Genomic DNA, 20,914 nt, shown 5'->3' on the forward strand with positions numbered 1-20,914 from the left:
AGTTAATCTATGTGACAGATTAACTGACGTTAATGTCAAACATCATGCAACAATTTTATGCTGTTACTGTACGTGGATATTACGCATTAAGGAAGGGAAGTTGACATTTGCAGTGTCATTATGTTGATTGTTTATTGTAGTGGGGCCTACAGTAGTAGTATAAATCACTTTATCAGTTTTTGTCACCATGTAAGGGAAGAAATGCTCATGCCTGTGGTATTTTGACATTTAAGCTGCCCAAACTGTTCCTCGGCATCCAGTAACACCAGTAACAGGCGGGGGACCTCCTTTGTGTTTGTGTGTCTGTTGTGTTTCCTTCCTCTTTGCTTTGTGTGGGTAAAATGGACACCTTCTTTTTATTCTGCCCGTAACAGATTTCATTATCTGTGTCTTCACAGGTTTATCAGATGAATTCCTGCAAAACCAAATCCAAGTTAAAAAACGTGTTTTATGTGCTGAAATCAATTTCAGTTGAAATTTAGTTTTAACAAAGTTGATATAGCCAAAATGTATTTTATGTCAATTACAGCCTGTTTGTATTCATCCTTCTTCTTAAAACAAAATGCCACTATTACCAATTATAACCAGATCTTTTAATCGTAACTTTTAACTCTCTTTACCATTTATCCATTTATTTAAATGCTACTGTTGCCTTTTTATTCTCTATTAATTTCACCCATTTAACCATTTGCCTGCTGCACTTTTCACACATTACTTTTAGGCCCTTGTTGCTACCTTATAGTGTCACCATTTAACCATTACTTTTAGAAGCAAGTACTCATAGCCTTTATTCTTAAGAGCTTTAAAAAGCTATTAGACTCCATTAGACTTGTTCAAATAAATGGAGCTTTTAACACCCTAAGGTTAATTAAGGAGTTCCACAGGGTTTTGTACCAGGCCCAGTTGTATTTACATTATACATATTTTAGGCAGTGTTGTACATCTTCACTGATATGCAATGATACCCAGCTGCAGATATCTATAAAGCCCAGTGACACACCAATTCGACTGCAAGAATGTGTTAAAGACAAAAAGGCCTGAATGACTAAAACTTATAAATTCAGATACTTTAAGAGGTTTTTTTTGTTTTGTTTTGTTTTTTTAATCACGATTTCAGAGTTGGTGTGTTCGATTTGCTTTTAACTTCAAAATTCAATGGATGTAATTTACATTTGTATATTTCTTGCTCTCAGCTACTTTAACCTTTCACCCACAGCATTTAAGCTTTTACTATTTGCTACTTATTAGGCTACTTTGCTGACATCTAATATTAGCTTTTGAAGCGCGTATGTTTGTCTGTTTTACCTGCTTTAATATTTTACCAAATGCGTTTCATCTTTTCTCCATTGATCTATTACTAGTATCCAGAATTTATCCTTTACTTTATTCAACTTCTTATTTCATTTTGTTATTTTTTTTTCCTTTAGATGCTATCTCATGTGTTGCATATACTTTGTTTATTGAAACACTATTTGATTCAATAGATATAAGCTTACACATTTTACTGCTATGTTTAAATTTTGCCATTTATTTACATACTTAGTTAATTTGTTGCCTATTTATTACTTCCAGGAACATATTGTCCATGACACTTTTACCACATTCAATATTAATAGCTAACAAATTAAATGAGCTTAACATTTACACATACCATGTAGCTGCTTGATATGTATTTGTTACTTTTTTCAAACTTTCATCTGCATATCCACAAATTGTAGCTTTCAACTTTAAATTTGTTGTTAAACAGTATGTTTGATTTTTTTTTCAATTACTTTTAACTATTTCAAATGTTAATTTCGACTTACGTTTTTCACAACTACTTTAATATGTAGTAGAGTGTAACCACTTATCAGTATACCAGTTAATTAGTATAAAAAAACGGGTTTTTTTGTTTTGTTTTAAATTAAATTAATATTTTTCAAATCCTGAAAGGCTGCTGAAGGGTTTGCCCCTGTGCTAAATTATGAAGAAAAAGAAAAGATGAAGTCTAGCTGCAATAATGTCAAATAAAATAATAAAGTAATTTGCATAGGTTCATGTTCTGCATTACCTAATAACAGCTGCTATAAATACTCACTGGTGGCAATATACCTAATGAATAATAATGAACACAGAGTGGAAATATGAAGTGTGATGAAAAGGGGCAGGTCATGCATAGGAAATCATTATGTAACAGATTTCCAGTAAACTCTTACACAAGGATTAGCATTGCTTATAACTGGGTAGACCAGAAATGGGGCAGTGTGGTAATCCTCCTGAACGACAGGGAACCAACAAAGGCCTTAGCAGGAGTAACCTACATCTGGGTTACTAAAGGTGTTTCCATGTTGACACTGAGATTAATGGGAAATGCACCTTTTCACACAATGCACTGCATTATACAGAACTGTGCAAAAGTAGTGAGTTAACCCAATTCTTCTAAAGAGCCAGAGTTTCTTGTATTTAAAAAAACAAACAAACAAACAAAGAAAGTGATCTTGAGCAATAGATTACTTAAATTCTCCAGTCTTTCTAAATGACCATGTCTGTGTTTTTGCTTCAATATTGGCTGGTTTTTCATTTATTTTTAGATGAGGTGGGAATCACCAGACACCCACATTATTATTATTATTATTATTATTAGCACAATATTTCACTCACAATATGAAATTAATGTGACTTTTAACATTTTCCAATATGCTGACCAAGTTTCCTGTTATACAGTAATGTAACCAGAATGCAACCAACAGCCAGCCAGTTGAGTTCCCTCACGTTGTGCTCATTGACAAAGATGGCAACATGTTAGAAAACTGTCTGCATTTAGAAAATAGACCATATTTATTTGCAAACCTTCAACAATCTCCCTGAAAGTGATTTTAGTCAATCCAAGGCAGACAGCGACTTCTTTTGGAAAGTTCACCTCTTATCAGGTAACCCGTTGAATGGCTTTGGACAACTATTTAGTCGCCACAATCTGTCACAGAATGTGAAGAAATTCAACACAGTCACCACGCAGCCACTTATTCTAGATGCAATGAAGTTGCTGTCCTATTTTTGCTGGGGTGTCTAAGCCATTAGCTTCGAATAAGTTTCCTTAGCTAATGTTATCTCGGGAGGAGTAGTATTCCCAGAGTATTTTAATTTATTTAATAAAATATCAATATTTGGTGTCCTTGTATTGACACAATTTTGCCAAACAAAATATTGTAATTTTAAGTTGTGTTGATGTTTTTCACGCAATTTTTTTTATTTTCAAATTTTAGTCCAGTCCTTGAACCTGCCCACACTTAGCAAATAGCCAGTTTTAAATCAGAGCCTTCTACACTTTGTTATTGGCAGCCTATCACAAAGGCATACAATCTGATTTCTTTAGTAAATATACAAAGATGCCAAAGATAACAGTTTGGTAGGCATAAAGTGGTATTTTCTGCCAACAAAGTGATTTGTAAAGAGCTATAAGGTGAAAACTTCTGTCCCTAAAAAAATTGAGGAAACTGGATAAGTGCTGAAAAAGAAGTTGCACTGCTAAAAAATGGAATAATGAACACAGAAAGGTGCCATCAGATTGTGGTACCAACAATACATCGCAAGCATCAGATTGGCAACAGCTTAATTTTTAAGCATGACCGAAATCCCAAACACACTGCTAATGCAGTAAAAGCAGTTTAGAAGGAGTTTCAGTAAACCCATTTTCCTAGCAGAATACAAAGAATGAGGGGGGACTCAAGTATCCTCAGGTTTACTGCTATTGTAAGAGCTTTGTGTCTTTTGTGTTTTAAAACTGACTTCGGCAGGAATGACCCAGAAAAGTCATGATATTCAATACTTTAGCACACATTAGGGTGGCACACAAGTAACGTGATCTGACACTTTTTTGTTTTGGATCCTTTTGTACGATTTGTAAAAAACACAGGAAAAAAAAACATCTTATTACATCAAATAAGTAACACTATATCCTATATCTGTGTCCAAATGCCATATAAGGAACGCCAGGGGAAGTTGATGGCATGTTAAAGGCAAGGGTGTTTCCAACAGCACCAGTCCAGTGTGGCTCGTTGTGAACATTTGCACGTTGGTCGTCCACAAACCACATAAACACCATGACATCTCTCCTGCTTGGAGCAGCGCTGCTGGGCAACTTGGGCATCTCTGTCACAGCACAAGGTAACTTCTTAGAATTTATTTCTCTGTATTTTTATTTCCATGTAAAACATGTGGTTTAGGGCTGTTCTTGATCTAAAGTTAGGCTGATTTACATCTGCCTCACCTCACTGCTCCCATAATAAAACCAAGAAGTATAACTTTACTGGTGCCACAGAAAACCAAACCAACCAATAGCAGAACTTACAGCATCTTCTGCTAGAAATCTACTTTTTCATTACCTTTTCCCTAGTCTAAAATTCATTAGTAAATCCTGAACAACTGAAACACACTTTTTGAGTGATTGTATTGTATCTTTATTTATTTCAGACATAATAAAACAAACAACCAAAAAACAAAAAAAACCAATATATACTCGTCTACATGTACTTTCGTTTACGGATACGAATATATGTGTAGATATACACACACACACGTATTTGTACAGACAAGCAAAAAAGAAATATAATAAAATAAAACACATTCGTCTAACATGAAATAACAATTGTTTGGTCTGAAAAGGAGTAGGAAGAAGTATACACATACTTATTAACTCCTACCCCTGCTCCTACCCTATCAAAGTCTAGACTTGTTGAAATAAAGAATGAAGTGTAATGTTATTGTTGGGAGTGAAAACAAAGTTGGTCCGACGCTGCTGTGTTTGTTCAGAAAGAACAACAGACAAAGGTGTGAGAAAAAGATGATTTTTGCCATGAGAATTATTTGTATTGTTTTGTGTGTTCGGGTTTTTTTTGTTTGTTTGTTTGTTTTTTTACTAATAATTTAACTGCAGTGTGTTAAGTTTGGACAGGAGCTGCTGTTGATCTTTTAGAAATGTTAAAAGCATCTTCTTCTTTGCAAGTTGCCCTCTATAAAATCCATGCAGCGTAATGTGAAAAGCTTAGAAAACTCTTACTAAATTCTGGGGTTCAGTGCCTTTCAGAGTGTAAAATTAACAGATTTTATATGTTGTCATTTACCTTTACAGTATTTACTATACTATTATTCTGTGTATGTGATCATTATCTTTACTATGTTTCTGAATAATACACATTAGTATGGACATTGTCTTTGCATAAACCCAGACTGTTCTTCATTATGTTTTCACACTTCCAGTGATACTGCCTCGACCCAGCCAGGTGAGGTTTGACTCAGTGGACTATAAAAACATCCTGAACTGGACTCCACCCACCACGAACTCTTCTCTGCAGTACAACGTCCAGTGGAAGATGTGAGAGGACACACACACACACACACACACACACACACACACACACACACACACACACACACGTACGTGCAGGAGCACAGTTTTAACTACAAAAAAGGAAGCAAGACTCTTTTACAAGTAACAGTCCTGCAAAATATCAAAATAAAAGCATTCATTCAGCAGCGAAACATTGCCTCTTCTGCATTATATCTGATCATTGTATCATTATTACTGATGTATCAGCAAATGAAGTGTTTTGCAGTTAAGGTGGAACTTACTGAGTTAGACTACATGGAGTAAAGTATTGACTCGTGCCACGAAGCTCCTGACATACAGTTTTTTTTGCTGAGTTTTGGAGTAGGGCTGGGTATCAATTTTGATTTCTATAACAGATTCAATTTCGATTCACAAGGTCTCGATTCGATTTGATTCAATTCAATTTTCACTGAGACAGTCAGAAACATAATTCTGATCATTTGTCAGTACATATCCATATTTTTTAATATCTAGGTATAAAAACAAAGCTGACACTTGTCAGACTTCATCGGAGGTGTAAGCATCACAGCAGACACCTTTGTAACGGAGGATAAACCAAAGAAAAACATGAAGGAGATTTTCGAGTCCTGGCTTTTTATAGCAGATAACCGCCTTAAAATAATCTGCAGCAGATCAAAAACAGAAAAAAATCACGAATCAATATATGAACATTACCTGATGCTGCTGAAGTGAAGCAGAGCAAAGTTATAGAGGTTTTTATTAGAGACACAACTAAGCCTTTGCAGTTTGGCATAATTTGTAAAAGTTTACATTTCTTCGGTATTGAACAGCAGAAATGAGGCTTTCTTGTCAGCGGTCATTTTTGAAAAAGACTAAACAAAACAGCGGCCGACAGCGCTGAACACAACAGTAGATTGGTGCGAATAAGCCAGCGAATAATGCAGAAAACTGAGATTTGAGATCGGAAACCGGTCTCGAAGTACACCGAGAGAGAGAGCTGTGGAGGAAGTGTGATTTTATGGTGGTGGAAGCAAAACTGCAAAAGTAAGAGGGAATTCATGACGACGTTTTTCAAACTTGAAATGTAGTTTTGATCTTCTTGCTGTTGGTTCAATGAGTCAGAGTATCTGTGTTAATATTATTGCAGCACCCTCAGTAGCATGCTGGGTAGGTTGCACAGGATGAAATAACCATCCTCTGTGTTTATGTCTTCTCCCTCAGTTATGGCGAGCCCGAGTGGATCGATGTGCCAGGCTGTCAAAAGATCCGGAAGCACCACTGTGACCTCAGCGACATGACCTCTGAGCCCAGAGAGTGGTACTACGCCAGAGTTGGTGCTGTGTCTGTGGCCACCAGCAGCAAATCAGCCTGGGCCCTCTCCCCCAGATTCAGCCCGCGTTGGGACAGTGAGTGTTTACACAACTTCTTGCATCATTGTCTGCATCCTCTTTCCGTTCGTTCTCACTTCCCCAAACTGATGCAGGAACGTATGGCAGCAAGCACAGCCTGAAGCCAGGTGCACAGACACTCATGAGCTGGTTCAGCTATTTAAATAGAGCATAACAAAGATCTAAGTTAAGTTAAAAAATGCTCTCTCCAAACTATATATAACTAATGTCAGATAAAAAAAAAAGCTCCAAAGTTCAGGTTGCATTGTCTTGCAATCCAATCACAGTCACATGACTTCTTTAGACTTCCCTCTTTAAGTTAAAAACAACAGCAGCATACTCTCCGCTGCTTCCTCTCTTTTCCTCTGCGTTGCTTCACGCTCTCACAACTGTGTGTTCATCGCTCTGCGGATAAGCTCAAAGAAATTTGTTTCCCATGCAGCCAAAATCAGCCCCCCTGTGCTGAGACTGAATGTAACCGAACAACCAGCCATTGTGGTCCGAGTGAAGCCCCCCCGAGACCTGGTCCGGAAGCTGCACAGCAATTTGTACTACAAGATCTACTTAACACACCCCAGTGGAGAAGAAGTACGCACACACACTCACACCAAACACCCTGCTGCGCATCCATCTCCACACTGATTAGGCCGGGTTTATTTTAGACTCATTACATCCTGAATGTAATTCCATGGGAAAACTGTGTTTGATTTGTGCACTTGTGATAAATTAATCACACTTAATTGGGAATTTAAGTCAGAACAGCTGAACATGCTGAAATCTCTACATTTCCCCAATTTTAGCACACATTTCAACATTTAAGAATGAAATAATAATCAATAATCACTGCATTTTCTCTATGATAAGCACCGGATTGCATCTTTTTTTCTCCAGGTTTCACTGTAAACATTAGTAAATTATTCATTGTCAATTCATTCCTCGCTGTTTGTGACACTCAAATACTCACTTTAGAGAAGGTGGCGTGCAGTTTTTTTTCCACAAACACAAACAGTTGCCGTCACAGCAGTATGCAAAAATTAATTTGTTTTTTTTTCCCGGAGCTTAGAACAAATAAAATTGAAAGGTTACAGTGGAATCGGTGCACAGTTCCAAAATAGAGAAGGAAGAAGAGGAAGAGCAGCAAAAGATGATTGACAAAACAAGAACAACAACAAAAAGAAGAACAAAACAATTTGCATTTTTTCCGCCTGTAGTTCTTGAAATTTTCTGTCAAACTGCACCACCTGTTGCTTCCAGCCGCCCGTTACCGCTGAGGGCTGGTGGACACTCACTGTCTCTCTCTTTATCTCTCTCTCCTTTAGGAGGTGTTTGACATGAAGTGCTGTTCTCACAAGCTGACTCTGAAGGACCTGAATCACAGAGAAGAATACTGCCTCCAAGCTCAGATCGTCCTCCCTCTGCAGGGCAAGCACAGCGCCCGCAGCTCTCTGAAATGCGTCACTACCCTCTGACAACACAGGTATAAAAACACATTCCCTCATATCACATCATTGCATCGTATCATGTCGTGCCGGCTGCAGGGTAGAGACGTGTCTAGCTCCTGTAGATCACCACTGATGCAAATTCCTGCCACAGCGCAAAGCCGCCATATCTGTGAGAAACTGTTGCAGGTGTGTGTTTTAGTTGCCTGCACACCGACCCGTTGGAGAGTATTGTTGATGACCAACAATACTGCTGCAACAAAAGATCACCCGGATGAGATGTCTAGTATCATTTGTCACATCACAATCGCCCGAGGCTTTGAGATAGAGGGGAGGGGAAAGAAACACCCTGGAGGAGTAATCCTATCATGAGTCTGTACATGATGACAGTAATTACCCCAGCTCACCCCGCCCTTTTCACCATATTTAGATCTTTTAGAGAGACAAAACAGAACTGCTCCGTTTGCTGATTTCCTTCTCTCTGCATTTCGTTGCCTTGTACTTGTGACATGTGCAATGACAATAAAGTTGAATTTTATTCTCTTTTCTGCAGACACAGCATCGGCCATCCCTTCAGCTTTAAATATCCATCGCTACCTCGACGGCCACAGCCACACACATCCGTGCAAGTAAAAGTGATGCACTTTATTGTACAAAGCATTAAAGGCCTCATATGAAGGCAAACTTTCACGTTCACCGGAAGAGGATTGCTTTTGTTTTTTTAAACTTAAAGAGTATTTTTTTAAATTTTTTCTATTCATGGCAAAATATTCTGAACTCACAGGCAGCTTTTCCTCTCCATAAATCATAAAAATATTATTGCAATCTGGTGTGCTCGTTCACACATGGTCAAGATATATTTTCAACTTATGTCTGTTTCCTCATACCTCTCGCACGCAGTCCAGCAGTGAGGATCAGCGAATGCTGCTTTAACGTCTTTAAGAGAGCTTTTTGTAAAGAAAAAAACTCTGCTAAAAGAAAACTGTATGAGAATGTACTGTGCTAAATGTATCACACTACAAATAAAATCCACTGTTGAAATTGACCTCTGTCCTGTAAGTTGGACCCTTTTTGTACAAACAGTAAAGCTGGTGGTGTTTTTGCAGTTTTCTCATCGTCTTCTCCTCTTTGTATTTTATTGCCTACAAAGGTATAGTGTTACGCCCATTTGTGCAGCCATGAATATATAGTTTTTTTAAATTAAAGCTCAGTAATATGCAAAAACAGCAACTTTGATTCTAGTGTGTTTTTTTCTGGTGTTACTCTGTTGTTGTAGTTTAGATTTATTCCAAGACGACAGTGAATACAAACTTAAAGGACAGAGTCACCATAGTGGTGCCTTCAGATTTCAAGAGTCAGACTTTTTAACTTTTGCTAGGAGTCTACATAATACTTTGAAATATAGGAAAAAAAACCCTACGATATTTTTTATACTTATGTGTCGTATAATAATATAATCTGTGCACTTAGCTTGCTTGTTAAGGAAGATTTAAAAGTAGCGACTGAACCCTCTGAGGTCATCAAGGGTGACTGACTTGCAGTTGAGCTTCAAACCATGTGTTTTTGATGGTTGTCTAAGAATGATTACTTTTTCTTTTACCCTGAATGGCAGGACTTTGGAAAATAATAATAATACAAATCCATGTTCTGATGGTGTAGGTCTGGGCTTTGGGTCTTCACCAACAGTAGCTTCACCTCACTGCGTCAGAAATTATTTTAGTCTTGTGTTGTTGCTACTTTCCCATTCATAGCTGTGAAAAAAAGACCATCTCATGAACTTTACTGTCTTGCCTTTGAATCTGGGCCCTGTCCTTTAACCATCCAGTCTTTGTGCCACGCTTTGGTGGGTTTGCTTCTGTAGGCAGAGGCAGCTTTCAGCTTTTTGAGGGTTTCACAGCATCTTCGGGAACTTTTGAACATGATGCTGAACTACTAGTTGAATTGAATCCCCATAAATCATCTTCAGATGACACAAAAAACTGAAATTATATTTTAAACTGTGTTTGGAAAAAAAAAAAAGACAAACCAATGACATTAGTCTCGACTTAGACTTTATTGAAAACATTGATAAACTGGATACTCTTCATCAATCAGGCATGAAATGACAAATACTGTAATGATATCAAACAGCGCTCACTGAAACAGACGTACTCTAAGCTCAATGTGACACAGTCAGCGTGACACGTGTTCAGTGATTTAAAGGAAGCACTGCATTTAACAGGAAGTTCTCATTTGATTGGGAGGGCGGTGGGTCTTTCAGCTACAGTGCTTCACACTGAGGATCTTTGTGGCGTTTTCATGTGGAGTCGCCTTCTTTGTAGGAACTCCTCACTAGCAGCTAGTTCATTTAGTAGTTTTGGTCCTGAGGACTGAGAGGCCTTAGTGCTGATAGAGCTGAATTTTGGTCCTGTAGCCACACAGCCTGAATGTGCAGTGTCTGGATTCACGAATATTATTGCTGCAGTTTGTAAAATATATTGGCATGTGTGTCTGGGAATGTTTCAGGTCTGCAGTGTTATAGCAGCAGTGCATGCTGGTGTTTAAAGATGCCCTTAATTTATTTCACTTTTAACAGCCCTATGATCAGTAAGGCCCTTTACAGTGTTTAGAGCTGCTCTGAATTCAGTGGTCATAAAACACAGCAACACAGGAAATGATAAAATGCCACAGTGAGATACACATGAGCAATCAGTTATATTTACACCATTTGGAAATTCATATCTTTTAGTAAATGAATACTTGAGTGGGCCACTTTTATATTCAATTTACTTACTAAACAATTACAGGTGGCATTGGGTCCAGCATATATCCTTCATTATCAGCTCTGCATACTGTCAAGTTCACACAAGTCTGGAAGAAACATGTTGACAAATCAACATTCAAAGCCCTTTGTGAATACTGAGGAAAACTAGCATGATCATGAAAGGCAAACGGTGTCTTGACTCGGAATATTTTCTAAATGCAAAAACCTTTTGCTTAACATTGTATAAAAAGTGTACAAAGAGAAACAGATACAACCGACAACCTGACTCAACTAAACGTTAAAACCAGTTACATGTAACAGCGCTATCACAGAATCAAACCAACCAAACTGGGGCTGATTTCTATGACTGAGTGACCGAGCTTTTAAACGACAAAGCTGAAAGGCACACATTTATCAGGTTTACAGTACAAGTATTGCAGTTTTGTGCAGTTGATGCTCTAAACAGTAAGTAAACACTCTCCTGTGTGCACATTTATGGGCTTTGTAGAAATCCTAAACATCCAAGCAGTTTATTTGGGTTTTCCCTCACATGAACATTCACGGCTGATGCGTTCCTCCCGCTCTGCTGCAGTGTGCCAAATAAAGACAATTTTAACAAAGAAAAAACATCTATAAATACTCCATATTCCATATTATCAACACATGACCACAACTCCTAAACGAGAAGATTCCAGGTCTGCTTTGAAGGACTTCCAGTTTTCTACCCGCATTCAGGGAATTCTGGGTGGAAACACACATGCATCTCTACCCGGGTCCAGTATGTAATCTACCTCGAGACAGCGTGGCCTCATGGTAACACGTGACGTAGTCCAGAAATGTGATCTGTTCCTGTGTACTCACGGACAGCAATTAAATATGTGACAGTAACCCCGACTGCAAAACTCAAGTGTTTCAAAAGGAAGTGTAACAGAGCTTTAAAACATGGCTCAGCTGTTTTATTTGAACCTAAACCACAATCTGTGTTTAAACCTAAGATTTTGGTCTGAATCTTAACCATACAAACATGAATCGTGTCTCTTAAGTGAATGCCACCATCTTCCCCTTCCTAGGGTGGACTACACTACAATTTGTAATCATGAACCTCATCATAAACTCTCCTCAGACTGTGTGGCAGATGTTTTTGTGCATACAAACAAACAAACAAACAAACAAACAAAAAAGAAAACATTTTTCTTCATGAAAACAAATTAACAGACACATTTCTCGACTACTCCACGGACTCTTCGAAAACACCAATCTATTGCCCAAGAACAAACTGTACTGCAGCATTGCTGCCTCAGTCATGAAACAGCATTAATGCCATATAAAAGAAAACAAAACTGCCAGCATTAGGCCGATAAAGGATTAAAAGAAATATTTACAAACAAGGCATAGTATATTTTTGTTCAATGTTTTAAGGGTACATGCATGCATGATTTTTAAGTCAAAAAAAAATATTAAAAAATCTAAAAGCGTGATCACACTTTTTTGAAACTGACATGGAATGTGTGTCCTGTTGGTTTCTAAGGTAAGGTCAAGTCTCTTCATATTAAATTACCTATAAAAATATATATATAAATAAAAAGGTGAGGGTATTGTGTTGAGAAAGCTGCAGCAGCGGTCAACGTTTAGCTGCACCGATAGAACGAGAAAGGAAAAGGGTGGGGGGTGACAAGAGCGAGGAAAGGATGGGGAAACAAAGGCAGCAGTCAAGCACCGAGATGATCACAGGAAGAGCTGCTGATCCATCTCTGGAAAGTTCTGCCTTGGTTTCAGAACCCCGTGTGTGTGTACTAGAAAGAAACACACTGGAACACCTGTGACTCAGGAATTTTCTAAAAGCCTCAGACTCTGCTGCAGTCTAGAACATAGAATATGTGCTAGAACTGCGACAAAGCCGTTTCTATCGCTCTGTATAGAACTTCATCAAATAGAAACAAAGGCAGCCTGCTTCTAAACCCTCCAGGAGTTCTGTGTGTGTAAGTTCTGAACATTCTAGGCTGTGAGCAACAAGCTACAACCACCAGCAAGCAGCTCGCTTCTCGAGACTTCTAAGAGAGGAACTCTTTGTCCAGCTCAAAGACAGAGGGCCGTGCAGGAGAGCTTTGAATGCGGCAGAGCGGCACGGTGCAGTCTCGTTTCTGGCCCTCGGTGTCCATGTCCAGCAGGGAGCAGCCCATCCCTACCTCTGAGGACAGCATCACGTTTAGGTTCTGCGCCGTCTTTTCTCCGGAATAGTGACCCAGGGAGTAGCTTTTGTTGCGTCCTCGCAGCAGAGCCCAGGTGTGGGGTTTGGCCCTGAGTGACACTGGCCGCGGTCTTGTGAAGGCCTCTCCACCAGAGGGCTTCTCTGGCCCTCCATCCTTCTCTTGTTTCTCCTGCTTCTTTTGTGTGACTGGAGGAGGCAGAGCGGGCAGGCCATTGGCTGTGAACAAACGGAGATACATTTTTGGAGTGGGAATCCTTTTTAAACCTGTATATACAAGTTTTCTCACTTTTTGTTAGTTACTCACTGTTGTGGTTGGTGGTGTATTTCTTTCTGCGTAGACGTGCTGCTGGGTTGTGGTTGGTCTGCTCTGGCGGCTGGCTTTGGGTTTGCACCGCTGTCTGCGTTTTAGCTGCAGTCTTGTTACTCTGGCCTTCTGGAACTGCTGCTGGGCTGCATCTGGATGGCTCTGTGTGATGATTGACAGCCACATGCTCAGCCTTCACAGGGTTAGACTCCGACATCTCCGCTTCAGACTGTAAGAGACACTTGGTGGAGTTGTACTCCATGATGGCTGACATGGAAATAAGATTGACAGGTTGGGGGGAGTTGTGGTTTGACGTTCCCTCGTCTTTACGGGAGCGACCACTTGGTGGTGAGGTGCTGCGGCGGAAACGGGTTGCGCGTTGAAACAGGCCCTCTTTCTTTTTCTTCTCTTTCTCCTCTTTCGGGGGCTCGCAGTCTTCGCCAGCAGCTGAGTTTTTCAGGGCTTCCCTGATGTCATAACCGAGCACAACCGAAGCCAGCAGCGAACCGCAGCCATACAGCACAGCGTCGGTCTTGCGGCGACCCGATGTCCTTTTCAGGCTGTTGGTGGGTGTAAGCTGTGGGGTAGTTGAGGTGGATGAAGTGGATGTGGTGGTATATGGGTCGTCTGGAGTCTCTGGTTGGCCGCTCTGACCTGCTAATCCCACTCCAGCATCTCCTGTCCCGCAGTTTCCACCAGGGCAAATCTGAGTCTGCTGCTCGTCCCTCCACAGAGGTAGATCGATGTACACCTGGTTGGGGAACTTGAGCTGCTTTGGTTTGGAGCTGCTGTCAGAACATTCCTGGGAGAAAGTCTCATCTTTACTGTTCCCTGCTAAAAACACAGAAGTGGAAATATCAATAAATACCTGCTCCTTATAAATCCAAGCACCATTTAAACAAATTTAATGTCACCACAGTTTTAGCTCACCTTGTTCGGCAAACAGGGCAGCAAGAGGGACAGACTTCTGGGACTTCACCAGGCTGGTGGACCACGGGTTACTGCCATCTGACAGAGGACGCACTCTATAAAAAGAATTATTAGTGAGGTACACTGCAGAATTAGTTACATATATAAAGACTGAAGATGCTCTTTCATGCACCACGCTGACCACAAGGTCGAGCAAAATTAGTGCTGCATAGGCTGTTCCATATCATTACTATGTCATCTTTTGAGGCGACAGTGTCTTCGTGTGTGCTATTTGCATCGGCTTCCTGTCATTCTACTTTTCTATTTGTGACACATATGTGTGTCACACTGTGCCCATGCGATCCAACCATTATTGGACGGATGAGTTTCAGAGTGCAGCACAGTGCATGAAACTTTCCATCCTCTTACTATAATGATCGTAGCATATGATCATTTGTCTGTATATACTTCATCGCCTCTTTAACAGGTTGGCCAATCTGAGCGAAACTTTGCACAAACATTATCACACGTACAGAGATTACTAACATCTAAATATTTTTATAAAAGGATTGATTATAAATTACAATTGTTTAGATTTTTGTATATATTATGCTCACTTCACCATAGGGCTGCTCAATTAATCGAATTTTAATCACGATTACGATCTGGGCTTTCAACGATCATTAAAAATGACTGAGCCGATTATTAGCCCCTCCCTCATTTATCCGCGACACCTTAAAGGCCGGTCCGTGAAAATATTGTCGGGCATAAACCGGTCCGTGGCGCAAAAAAGGTTGGAGACCGCTGATTAAGAGGACCCGAGGGAAGCTCGGAAAGCTAAGCAGAAGTTATTTGGAGAGGAGAGTGACTGCCGTTGGTTGAAAAGAGAGGTAAAAAAAAAAAAAAAAAAAAAAAAAAAACTTCAGTGGTGTTGCACACCATTTTATATTATTTTTTTAAAGTCATTGTTAACCCTTTAAAGCCGGTCAGAGCAGCACGCTCCGTTTTGCGTAACTATTTTTAAATCCCTGTAGAACCTGAACCGTGTAAGCTAGTGCAATAATTTGTTTTGCATATGAAACCGGAGGAGTTGTACTTACATCTGATGCCATCAGCTTGTCCTCGGTCACGGTTTCCTTCCACATATAGCTTTGCAAAAATTGCATAAAAAGCGCTTGCAGGAACAAAAACATAATATTCCAGAAACACGCTTTGCCGTTCCTATCAGCTGTTCGTAACACTTCCCACAGTGAAATGATGCACATGCTGTTTTCTTTGCAAATTTGCATCATAGGATTGTTTTGTTTTTCCTGCAGTATATAAAAATTGCTGTATCTCCATAATAAAACTATGAAGACACTCAAAAGAAATTTCCTGTGGTGGGAAACTATTTTTTGCAACTTTATTGTAAAGTTTTGAGGGATAAACCTCTTAAATTTCTCCAAGTAGAAATATATGTAAACAAAACAAAAGCGATTTTCAAATTTTTTTGTAGTTTATTGCACTTTTTTGCAATTTATGTAATTACTATGGACTTAATGCATACATATTAAAATATGGGCTATAACAGTTGTATTGATGTATAGCAACTTGAAATGCTCCCACAAATGGCACTACAGCATGTAAAAAATAAATATAAGCTCTGGTGGACTTGGTTCTATAGTAGGTCTTAAAGGGTTAAATAAATATCGTCAAATAATCGTGATCTCAATTTCAGTGAAAATAATCGTGATTATCATTTTTGCCATAATCGAGCAGCCCTACTTCACCATCCCTGTGCGAATGCAATGTTACATTTTCCGACAGAACGTTTTTTTTTTTTTTTTTTTTAAATCGTATGAGACTTTGAGATGTTTGACCATCTGCAGTCCTTTAGAGAAGCATACAAATGATGACTTCTTTAGTTTTTTTTGGACTCTGCAAATGTAGCATGAATCAGATACACAAAGAAGAGTCAAAAACTATTTCATCACTTTGAAAATTTGACTTAGACAAGCTTGTTTTTAAGTCTTCAACTACACAGTGCGAGTAAAACGTGACTGTCCTGCTTTTTTTCCTGTGTGTAAACACACTTCACCTCTGAGCGGCAGCAGGCCTCTCTTTGCTCTGTACTGAACTGGGTCCCCAGGTTCTTCCTTTCTTCTTGATTCCCTTTTTCACGTCATCAAACTCCTCTGGCCTGAAGGGGGAGCTGCGGCCCCACGTACGGTTGCTCTCATCTTGAGTAACTGTAAATGCAGCGATTGTTAAGTTTTACAAATAAACAAACCAATCAATCAACTCCTGCAAGCTGCTGTTGACCAAAAGACAGTCCTCACACGAAATATGGACTAGACATGTTAGTAGGATTATTAAATGATTTCTGCCATCTGTACAATCCTGGTATTAATCAATCCATAGAAGCATTATGAAGTACAGTGGTCCCTCGTTTATCGCGGGGGTTACGTTCCAAAAGTAAACTGCGATAGTTGAAATCCACGAAGTAGCCAACTTTATTTTTACAATTATTATAGATGTTTTAAGGCTGTAAAACCCCTCGCTACACACCTTATACACTTTTCTCAGACAGATATGAACATTTTCACACTTTTCTCTCTTGTTTAAATACTCTCAAAGTTCAAACCTTTGTAGAAAAATAAGTCCAGTATTATAGAATGACACCAAAGGCTCCCGCGGTTGCCTTTGATGGTGCAAAATGTTTTGTTGACATTGTTGTGTTTGTTGGGGGGGAAACTTACAGACATACAGTACAGCACTTCAGAGTCACACTGCTAGCGATCGAAGATTTATGTAAATTTGACAAGCTGAACGCATTCTGTACTGTAGAGGAGACACCGCACGAGATTGATTGACAATGGTCTACAGCCAATCAGGACGCAGAACACAAAGCGTTGTAAGAAAAAAAACAAAACCATGCAAAATTGCACCAAAAAAAAAAAAAAAAAAAATCAGGAAAAGAGCGAGACTGCGAAAGGTGAACCGCGTTATAGCGAGGGACCGCTGTACTTACGGTAAAAAACATTGGGTAAACACCAAACCCCTGGAGTACTGTTGTTCAAAAGTTATACACTAGATGGCTTTCGAGTCTTTTAATTTAATGTCTGATTCAGGAAGATTCAGAGTGAATATCATAATCGTGACAGTGATAATCATAGAACAATTCAAAAAGAAAAACAACAGCAACCAATAGCAGTGTTGTTTTAAGATCCTCTTACTGGTATTGGTTAGTTGTCATGAACTTCAGCAAAAGCAGCATCCACCAATTATGTCACAGCATCAGACAAGAGCCAAAGAAAGCTGCCACCAAATTCATTTGTAGAATTCAAAGACAAAAAAAAAGAAAAAAGAAACAGCTCCGTGGCCCATGTCTGCAGCATGAACTGTGTAGCTAATTTATTTGATTTTAAGGTTGATGAAAACATTTTTACAAGTAGAAAACACCAAAGTCTTGTTATGATCCACACATCAGATAAATGCTGTCAATCTGCAAGAGAAAAATCACTGACTGGAAACTTTAACCACTTTCAACACTTAAAGTTAGCCACACGTAACACACAGCACTCAGTGCTACTGGCAACGCCTCACGCTGCATGAGCGAAGCCAGTCTCCTTGCCTTTCCTCCTGAACCCAGAGTAGGCTGACACCTCGCTGGTCAAATCAACATCCTGTTGGTAAACATACAAACTGTCCCTCGGCCTGTGGGATGTCACTGAGGAGGGAAATGCACATGTTACAGCCTGAGCACTGTGAAACAGAGCATTTAATGCTACAAAACAGAAGGTGGAGCACTTCAGCCAGTGCTGCCATAAATAAGTCTAAATGTTTATCTGTTGGAATAAACATTTACACTTATATGTATGAATGAAATTTATGGCTGGTGCAAATAAAACTGACTTTAAAATGTGCAAGAAATAGGTGTCCATGTCAACAGGGCTGTTATTCAATTGCTATGTATCATATGGCTATGCATAAAGATTTAATAAAATGCTGAAGTAAATCAGTGTACACAACTGCAAATACATGATTCCTCATAAAGTGTACAATCCTGTGTGCACTAAATACAGGCTTCTAAAACACACCTCCTCCTTGGATAGCACAGACCTGTCTAATCTTGTAGCTCAAAGCATCAATTAAGACTAAGTTTAAACACATGGATCTGTATACAAATGTACGTCTTTTTTCTAGTACTCTGATTTTTCAGTGCCTCCTATGTTACAGAGAAGACCCCTATCTGTATTATCACCTACCATAAATGCACAAGAGGAATTTGTCCCAGTTATTGCAGGGGCGTTGGTGTGTGACTAACATCTTTTTAAAACTGTTCAAACAACTGCCTCTGCCTCTGGAGCTTTTGTTCACATGGCTCTAGTCATTGTGCATGATACTGTTCCCATGTTCCCAGTTCCTGTGAAATTCTCAGAGCTGATGTGATTTCTTTGGTTCTTTTACATTTGAGCAGGCTGGACTCAAGGTAGGACAGTAAGCACGACTAAGAAAACCTGAGGGACTCTTTAATATGCAAAAACACAAACTGAACTTACGCTGAATGGCTCGTAGACGAGGGATAAGTGTGGGACTGCTGGGAGGAGAGGAGCTGGTACTGTGAAGGCTCCGCCTTTTGTCCATGGAGGGCGAAGCCTGCACGGTGATCTTATGCTGGAAGTCTGCAATATGCCGGACAAGTAAAACAGTTATTATAATCCCAGAGGAGTTACTGTTTGAGTGATTACAGTTTGATATGTATAGTTAGATTTTCCAACACAGTTCAAATGTTGCAAACACAACAACATCAGAGTGATTATTTAATCTGGACGTGTTAGTTTGCTTATTTTTTCTGAATAGTGTAGGCTAAAAGCTTGGAAAATACAATATGGTTTAACTTTTTTATTTTGCTACAGATGTATGGGAATGATGTGGCAAATACACCATTCTCATACAAGAACTATATACTGGGAAAACATGATTTGTCAAGCTCTGGAGTTGTTTTTGACAGGAGATTCCAAGAAATTCAAATAGCAAATTAGCTTCAAAGCTTTGACAGGCAGTGGGCAGGGCAAATCTCACTCTGTTTGTACCACTGAGTGATGGCACAAAGGGACAGAGAGGATCCATCCAGAGCGAGAACTCCAGTTTTAAAGCACTGCAATCCAATTTTTTTTAAGTGCTATTACGGGGAAAAAAAGGAAGGCTCATTTGTATCGTGAGGTTTGGATGTGGGAATATTTTAGCTTAGTTCAGTCTGCAAGCTCACCTGAGGGTAGGCTGATGCGGTTCCCATCCTTCAGTTTAAGGCGGGAACGTTTAAATTTGCCTTTTCTCTTCTTCACGTTGGGCTTGTCTTTGTTGAGCTGGAAAATGAGGATGTTGAGCTCTCTCTCCAGCACGTTGATCTCGCGCTCTGCCAGCTGCTGCTCCCGACGCTTCAGCAACTCCTCCTGAGACTTCTGCTGCAGGGCGGCTCGCGTCAGCTCCTCTTCTCTGGAACGTAGCTCCTGGAAGAAGCAGGTATTAAGAGGTAAGTGCATTTATAGAACTGGCTGAAAGATTTCAGATGGTGACACCTCCTAAGGCGTGAACTCTTCCACGGCATGCATTTTTAATTTGTCTTTGATATTTGGGCTGATTGGGACCTGATGAATGTAAAAACAAAGAATTATTTTATTTTTTTAACCTAATTTTTGTTTCTAAGAAAAATGAGAGCCACATATGAGGATATTCGTTTAAAATTTCGATAGAACAGTAGCAGTATAATGTCCTCGTGAGTGGATATCAGGCCCTTGTAGAGCCAAATTGAGTATTTTGGTCTAAATAACCCAAAATGTGATGTCCTCACACGTGGACGCCAGGTCCTAGGAGGTTAAGGCACCTTCTATAGACCTCAATAGCTGCTCTAACAATAGTGAGCTAAGTTGGCATTGTTTGCCAACACTGTATGAGCTAAAACATGAGCAAGCACAATTTCAAGTGCAGAGCTAGTCAAGTCTACAGTAAGCAGTTTACAGTAAGTAAATTATATAAACTACTTTTTTAGTGAACAGTCAACATTTAAAGGATAACACTAGGATGAATAAAAGTGCCTTAGAGATCCAGAAAGGATGTATGTCATCCTCGCTAGATCAATATTTAGAACTACTCTTAAGTTGTGCCTCTGTGTCACATTTGTTCCGTGTGTGGTTTTAGACATGTTTTTTGAGCACTGAAATCTTTAAAATAGGCAGGAGTAGGTAGCCTTCTTTTTGAGGCAGTGTTATGCTCTCCCACCACTGCTTACTCATTCTTCACTCCCTCCATTTTCTCTTGAATTGCTCTCAGTTGAGTAATAATAATCCTTACTGGATGACTTCCATAAAGCAGCTTTACAGTCAAACCACTTCAGCCACCCACCTAGACACAGATTACGGTGAGATTTTTTACAGGAAATCTGTTTAAATGAAGGGACTAATTCCCTAATCTTGTAAAATTTATGATGGGAAAGCTCAAAGCTAAATTAGCCTTATTCTTTGAGCTTTGCATAGTGGTTGAATTTAATATAGCATGGTGAAGCAACAGAAATTACCAGCTGTGCAGATAAACGTTTAATTTGGGGATTGTAAGAT

At 39.4% G+C, this 20,914-nt stretch overlaps 2 protein-coding genes across 4 annotated transcripts in view; one reads left to right on the plus strand and one right to left on the minus strand.

Moving 5' to 3' along the window:
- Positions 1-3,394: 3,394 nt before the first annotated feature.
- On the plus strand, positions 3,395-9,198 carry il22ra2 (interleukin 22 receptor, alpha 2). Its single transcript, XM_004551442.2, has 6 exons — positions 3,395-4,143; positions 5,236-5,350; positions 6,548-6,732; positions 7,157-7,302; positions 8,034-8,191; positions 8,707-9,198. Exons 1-5 carry the CDS (start codon positions 4,080-4,082, stop codon positions 8,181-8,183), a joined length of 660 nt encoding a protein of 219 aa, XP_004551499.1. The 5' UTR covers positions 3,395-4,079; the 3' UTR covers positions 8,184-8,191; positions 8,707-9,198.
- Positions 9,199-10,187: 989 nt separating this feature from the next.
- Positions 10,188-20,914, minus strand: part of map3k21 (mitogen-activated protein kinase kinase kinase 21) — a 30,212-nt gene continuing 19,485 nt past the window's right edge. The window contains exons 5-11 of one of the 3 annotated variants that reach the window (XM_023153522.2): positions 19,570-19,810; positions 18,860-18,982; positions 17,932-18,027; positions 16,396-16,546; positions 14,340-14,434; positions 13,410-14,240; positions 10,188-13,321 (exon numbers count right to left, since the gene is read on the minus strand). In XM_023153522.2, coding sequence (XP_023009290.1) covers positions 12,948-13,321; positions 13,410-14,240; positions 14,340-14,434; positions 16,396-16,546; positions 17,932-18,027; positions 18,860-18,982; positions 19,570-19,810 — 1,911 coding nt within the window. In that variant the 3' untranslated portion in view covers positions 10,188-12,947. Of the gene's footprint in view, positions 13,322-13,409; positions 14,244-14,339; positions 14,435-16,395; positions 16,547-17,931; positions 18,028-18,859; positions 18,983-19,569; positions 19,811-20,914 lie in introns of all 3 variants that reach the window. The other 2 variants (XM_023153521.2, XM_004551443.5) reach the window with 2 other exon arrangements.

The sequence above is a fragment of the Maylandia zebra genome, linkage group LG13 (assembly GCF_041146795.1).
Source record: "Maylandia zebra isolate NMK-2024a linkage group LG13, Mzebra_GT3a, whole genome shotgun sequence".
Lineage (NCBI taxonomy): Eukaryota > Metazoa > Chordata > Actinopteri > Cichliformes > Cichlidae > Maylandia > Maylandia zebra.